General features: G+C 40.5%; 1 protein-coding gene across 1 annotated transcript in view; it reads left to right on the forward strand.

Moving 5' to 3' along the window:
- The first annotated feature begins 11 nt into the window (after window positions 1-11).
- The window catches only part of rgs9a (regulator of G protein signaling 9a), a 21,511-nt gene continuing 14,208 nt past the window's right edge, over window positions 12-7,314 (forward strand). Inside the window, exons 1-4 of the mRNA XM_079520407.1 lie at window positions 12-56; window positions 1,048-1,095; window positions 1,522-1,598; window positions 6,303-6,396. Of these exons, the coding sequence (XP_079376533.1) occupies window positions 1,530-1,598; window positions 6,303-6,396 (163 nt within the window). The 5' untranslated portion in view covers window positions 12-56; window positions 1,048-1,095; window positions 1,522-1,529. The remainder of the gene's footprint in view (window positions 57-1,047; window positions 1,096-1,521; window positions 1,599-6,302; window positions 6,397-7,314) is intronic.

A 7,314-nucleotide genomic window follows, 5' to 3' on the forward strand; every position in this document is an offset into this window, starting at 1 on the left:
TCCGGTATAGGAAAGAACCGAGAAACAGGGATGTTTCACCTTCAAACAGGTTTGAGGTAATTTTAACGTCTACAGCTGGCTTTTGTGTTCACCCTGATCCCAGACAGATGGAATTGATTGATTGATTGAAGTATTTATTAACAGTTTGCAGAATTACAGTAGGCTACATTTCAAGCACAACTCTATACAAAAACTGTTAACTGTGTCTTCACGACACCATAAAGCATTACACTTGAGTCAAGGGATTTACATGTCTTAATGACTGTTGGTAGGACGTTCCGCATTTTGGTGACATAGGAGCAAAATTAATTTAGTCCCTTGTTTGTTCTTTAAGTTGCATGATGACCAAGTATTTAGATGTTTGATATTATCTGACACGGCCCCTTCCCAAACCCACTGTAATTTGTAACTTCAAACTACATTTTAACCATGATGGATTGATTCATTGAAAACACCCTTGGTTCTGGGGTGTTTCTGGTGTTCTGGGGGCTGTGTTTCTTCAACTATTTGTTTAATGCATTGATTTAATTAATAGTAGCTAATAATAACAATAATTATATAGGCATAATATTTCTTTTCCTTTTTTATATATACAAAATAAATATAAAAAGCACTGCCCTCTCAACGCACTAGAAGGACAATATCGGTCACCAGAACTTTGGTCACCAGAAAATTATACATGTACTTTACATGTAATTACTTTACACCACTGCCGGATACAGTAGGCTAGGTGAGCCCTAGACGGTTTCTGAATGCTGAAGTAAATAGAAACCAGGCTTTCTTGTTTGGGTGCCACCTTGCCAGAGACGAGCATTTCCATGAATGAGAAGAAATGTTTTGGGCGGGCCTCATGAACAACAACACAACCCTACTACTACTATGAGGCTGATTATTTCACTAGTATAGTATAGTATAGTATAGTATTGTAATTGTTCCTTTTTTTCTTCAAGGATGACTTCACCCATGTTCAACTTATATTCGTATTTGGTCCTCAGTGATGCTCATTATAATATGGTACCATTTTTGTCTACCCCATCTGTGTCTCAGAGAAGGGCTGTGGACAGTTCAGAACCCTAGCTACCAGTGACGGAGGAAGTAAGTAACATACTCCCCACAACATATAAAGTAATAAAAGAAAAAAAGATAATTGAAAAGAAACCTCACATAAATAAATGTTTAACAATAGAACTTCTGGACTTATTGGTGTCCACTGTAATAACCCATTAATATTTAGTAATAGGCCTACACAACTGATAATGAGACAGTCCTTAATTCTCTTCCCCTGTAGGGAGCACTCTTTCCCCTTGTCACTGCATAGGATCAGTGAAGTTAATGCAGCCTGCCTCCACCTGTCATTGGTGGATAAATCCATCCTTACTTAACAGCAGGGACAGTGAATAAGTCCACCACATACTGTACCATCTGGCCTGGCTGTTTCTTATAACAACTACATATCATATTTGGGAATTTCCTAACATAGAATTTTGATTTTATTTATTTATTTATTCCTTTCAAATCCAGCTGCAGTCATGACAATAAGGACCATTCGCCCCCAGCGGGACCAACATTATCGGTCTCGTATACACTGTCTAAAAAAGGTAAGTGTTTGTCAACTGTTTTCCTAAAGTTGGGTTATTCTTGACTGAATATTGCAATGGTTTGAGCTTTGCCAGTGTCACATTGTTGGAAATGATGGCATTGTCTTGTTTTCATGTCCTGCGTGACTGCGTCTGCAGTTTAATTCCAAGAGCATTGACACTAGTCTTATCTCCTTTGCCATAGTGACAGAACTCATTGAGATTTCATGGATAAAATAGAACTGTTGAATGGTCATTATTATAGAATGTGACAATGATATAGAATGGTTTTTTTTTAGTGAACATACTAGAATGTGTTCTTCTATATGGACAGAAGCTTGTTACAGATCATCTCTAATTCCCCAGGCTGACCTTAAAAGCCAATTAACGTCTGCACTGCCGCTGCGACCCTTGCTGCGACCCTACGACATAGTGATACCCAGTTTGTTATTGTCCATAGCCTATCTACAAGATCAGAACGTGTCACAAACTCACGATGTGACATGTTGTGAGCTTGTAGAGCTGACGTGCATTCACACAGTTGATTTGGAGCAGCTACATGCATTGCGTCTTTACGTCATGTCACTGGCTACCATTGACAATGAATGGTAGACTGCATCTTTTACATGTATACTGTATACATTATAAGTATTAGTAGTAAGACAAAAATTACGTAGATTATTTTCAGTTGAAAAGGTGAAAGACTAGACACACATTCAGCACCTTTGAACAAGACACACTACATGTGTTTCTACTTTCTCAATGCAAGTTGCTCTGAATAATACATTTAATGTAATTTCTGCCAACAAAACTCCTGTTAAAAGCACATTTCACCTAGCCTGGTTAACCACAACCCCTTGAAAACATTTCATTCCTTTCTGCGAGAAATGCAATACCTGCATCCAGACAGACGCGTCACGAAGATGCAAGATGCACCAGCTGTTTAAAAACCAGGAAGATGCAGCAAGATGCAGCTCTTAGCTGCATCTTGCGGCATCTTGTGACTCTACTGTATGGGAGTACAAGTACCCAAAGTGATTTCAAGGGGGAGTGGTTATTAACCAAGCTACATCTCACCACCAGTAGAGGTAGGTGGTAGGTGCTTGTTTGGAACCGTGTGGCTCTGTGGCCTCCAGGTTTGAGAGAATGGGACTGAAGTTCTGAACTCAGCAAGATCAGAGTTCAGGCTCATTCCATAAGATAAAACCAAGAGAAAAAATACACCTGTGTGAAGTGAGGGGTGCTCTTATCATCGTACATCATCGTGACGTAAAATAGACACTATGCCTATTTTGACATAAAATTCTCTATTCATTGTCAATGGGAATTTAATGTTTGTTTAAGACTAAGTTTGTGGACGGTAACCAAAAGCTGGATGTAGAAGGGACTAGCGTCTAGCGCCCCTCAAAAAAGAAAGACTACCCAACTCTATGAACCAGCTGCACTTTATTAGTTTCTGTGTGACGTAGGTGACCTCCTTTGTAGGAGACCGGAAGCAGGTTGGAGTGAGTCTTATTTCCAATTGGAGAGTGAATGTGAACACAGCTTCTGAACCATTCTTTAGCCCCATGGTCACTGAACTAAATAAATAATACACACATAATTATTTTTTAGTCCACTTTTGTTAGCAACATTTCTCTGTCCCAGCAACCTGCCTGTGACCCTCGCGAGATGAGATCTAGCACCAGTAAACATAGGACATCCGCGAGAACTGCTCTCAGACAGCGCGCACTTAGGAGACCATGACCATTTGTGTACCATTTTGCACCTAGTGGCAAAGTGACAGTTGGTTAATCTTCCTCAATTAAGCATCTTTGCTCTTTGCTCGCTGGATAAAACAACATATAATACATAGGCCTGTCAATCTAAGATTTGACCCAAACGAAATTGCAATAGTAATCGTTCAAGGTTTTTGAGTGGTGTAAACCACTCCTACAACTGGCTTTTGTGTGCAGAAAAAAATGAGCATGGTTGCTATGTTCAAAATAATTTCTGACGTAATTAAATCACACCCGGGTGAACTGGATGACCGTAGCAACCATGGTCATTTTCTCTGCACAGAAAAAGCCAGTTGTGAAATCACATCCGGGTGTGATTTCATTACGTCAGATCAGAGCTGATCAGGCTACATAATACCTTACCTTATTTCATTACGTCAGACATTACGTCAGACCACAGCTGATCATGCTATATAAAACCTTACACCACTCAGTTCACACGGGTGTGATTTTTTATGATACTTAGGGTCATCCAAATAACATAATTGATTAATATATACATTTTGAATCATGGTAAATTCAGGGGTTGAATGTTGGGGTACCATTTAAAACCTATATAAGGCAACAATGTGATGCTTAGATTGGTAACCTGGAGGTGTAGGCCTACATATTAGAGCAGCTCTAGCACCATCCGCTGGACAAATAGATTATGTGGACTGAGTGGTACTGTAATGTTCATACCTTTTTGTCTCCACCAGGCCGAAGGCATGGGGAGAGAGTATGTTTTGCACTCCGTCCGTGTGTGTGTGTGTGTGTCCGTGTGTCCGTGTGTGTGTCCTTCCGTCCGTCTGTTACCAGCTAATCTCCGGCACCGTTAACCCGGTCGATGCCAAACTTTGCACACACACTCCCTGGATGCCAACGATGAACCTCTGCCCCACATTTTCCAGAACGGCCTGTTATAGCGCCACCAGGAGGCCGCTTTGTGCAAAACAAGTTTTTGGACAGTACACCTACAGATTTTGTCCAAACATCACACAAATTGGTACACAGTCTCTCTAGGGCCATTCAACGAAACAGGTCTTTCAGATTTCTCAGACTCCATCCTGATTGGCTAAGATTGGCTTCCAAAGTTCGCAGGAGTGCTCAGTTTCAAACAAAATGCTGCAAATCATGAACACATCATGTGATTTCCGTGAAATTGTGCACGCACATTCCCACTAGGCCGAGGAAGAAATGCCACATGAACATTTTCAACTCAGCCTCATGGTGGCGCTATAACTGGCCGAAAAGTGTTTTTACCTCTAACTGCATGGATCTGTGGTTAACTTTGTATGCCAACTCCCTAGAGGCCAAGGAAAAACCTTTGCCTGGAATTTTTCACATCTGCTCTTTATAGCGCCACCAGGAGGCCGACATATGTAAAACACAATTTCTAATATTACTCCTTCAGATTTTATCCAAATTTCACACAAATCAGTACACATGTTCTCCATAGTCATGTGATCAAGACGGGTTTGTTTGATTTATCATAATCCACCCTCATTGGCTACGATTGGCTTCTAAACTTTTCAGGAGTAGCCTGCTTTGTACCCGTTTTGTACAAATCGCCACAACTACTCAACGCAGCGTCCGATTGCGGTGAAACTGTGCATGCATATTCCCACTAGGCTGAGGAAGAAATGCCACTTGACAGTTTTCGAATCAGCCTCATGGTGGCGCTACAACAGGCCAAGCCGCGTCTCACACTCTCACACACACACACACACACACACACACACACACACACACACACACACACACACACACACACACACACACACACACACACACACACACACACGTTTATATATTACTCCTACACATTTTGCCAAACATCACACACACTGGTGGAGACCTGTGCCCGGAAGGGCACTTTTTCTAGTTAATTTTTGAACTCAGTTTGTTATGCATATGCATTAGGCTACCTCCATTAGAACCCTCCAATCTACACCATAAAATCCACAGTGTTCATTTAACTCTGAGAGTGTGCAAATGTAACCATTTGTTTGGTTCCATTTGTACACTCTCAGAGTTAGAGACCCTCCAATGCCTCCATGCAGTTTGTACTCAATATTATTCATAATCATAACTGCGCATAATTATTCACAAACAAACTGACATTGTGGTAGTAATGTCAGTATTGTTTTGCAGCTCAATTGATTCAAATTTATTATGCATACGTACACACACATTTCATACATGTCAATGTAGTAATGAGCAAGAAAACGCACGCAACAACTTATATTACATTCATTCAATGTCATATACATTATACACACTATATAAATCTTGGCACTGGCAGATGGCAGAAGCATTCAACAACAATGTAGTACTTCATACATGTCCACAGCTTCTAATGGCCGAGCCACGTAGAAAAATGTCTGGTGACCAGCCGACCACCTGTCCAAAACTACAAAATGTCTCATGCACGCTGCCAGTAGGCCGAGGAAGTCAAGAACATCACAGAATATGTATCACATATTGTAAATATTGTGTGTGGATATATTTATCCATCCATCTTCAACCACTTATCCAGAAGCGGAGTTCAAACAGTTACAGCAGAGAGCTCCAGAGTCCAGACATCCCTTTCCTGGGCAACATTATTTTTCACATTCATAATCTCAGATCAATTGTCCTGTCGTCCCTCCATAGTTGGGCAAGAATTACATAATTAATATGGCAATTATGGCCCAATCACAATTATTTGAGATCATCGTAATCGTTTCCATGTTGAAAAATGTTCATATATTTTCAAACATTTAAAAAAAGAGTGGAAATAGCAGAACTACTGTCTTATAACCTATGCCACATTTTGACGCATTAATTGTCAAGTAAAATGTCATAATCGTGACAGACCTATACATAAGAGATTTACAGGGATTTAGAGCGAAAAACTGAAAAGACATAAAGCCCTGAAGGACTCCGGTCAACCGTATACTAATCATTCTGTTCTGCTTGTGTGCAGTTGGAGACCATTATGGTGGAGATGCAGGACAAGAGTGGAGTGAAGGGATCTGACCAGAAACTCAATGTCACCACCATCCCACACGTTATTACTGGTGACTGAATACACACACACAAACCCATGCACACACATGCATGCACGCCCGCACACACTGTGATAACACACAAGGGATAAGTTAATTACACTCCTACAACTGGCTTTTGTGTGCAGAAAAAAATGAGCATGGTTGCTCATTGTGTCTATTTAACTTTCATTTGAAAAAGTCTAAACGTATTTATTAAATCAGTGGCTCTCAAATTGGTTGTGAACCCCCGTGGATTTGTTTTGTCAGAATTATGCCAAATTCTTTCAAATGTTGTTTGAAATTTTCAGATCTTCAAGCTCATTACTTTGTGAGCTTGTAGATTGGCTATTTTCGAAGAGCCGGAATATGAAATAAGAGTGGTTTAACTGATTGTTTTGGCTATATTAACACATTTTGCTGGGGACCGACCCCCTGGAACTCTCTCAAGGACCCCTGAGGGTAAATGATGAACAATTTCTCTCCTTAACCACAAGTTCTAGTGGCATATTTCTTATCAAAGGTTGAAAGAAAGAAAGAAAGAAAGAAAGAAAGAAAGAAAGAAAGAAAGAAAGAAAGAACACAGGCTACTAGTTAAGCTTCTAACATGGTCTATATAAAGCTGTCACAATTGGATGAGATGCAGCGTGTGCTTGTGCTAAAGTGGCTGTTTAATCTGCTCAAGACAACCATGCAGGCCAAAGATCACACCTTTCCACGTGACACACACTACATCCTCATGTATACTCTGTAGTACGACGTTGCTCGCTGCTCGCTGTTCATTGTTTCCGCATACAAATGTATCCACTTGGACCGCCACCTCCCCATAAGGGTCCATTTGGTTCCATTTATACACTCTCTGGAGGAGCATTTTCACAATGACTGAGATCAGTGGTGGAAAGTAACTACATTTACTTAAGTACTGTAGTACTGTACTGTACTTATGTACAG

Source organism: Electrona antarctica (genome assembly GCF_951216825.1).
Source record: "Electrona antarctica genome assembly, chromosome: 14".
Classification (NCBI taxonomy): domain Eukaryota; kingdom Metazoa; phylum Chordata; class Actinopteri; order Myctophiformes; family Myctophidae; genus Electrona; species Electrona antarctica.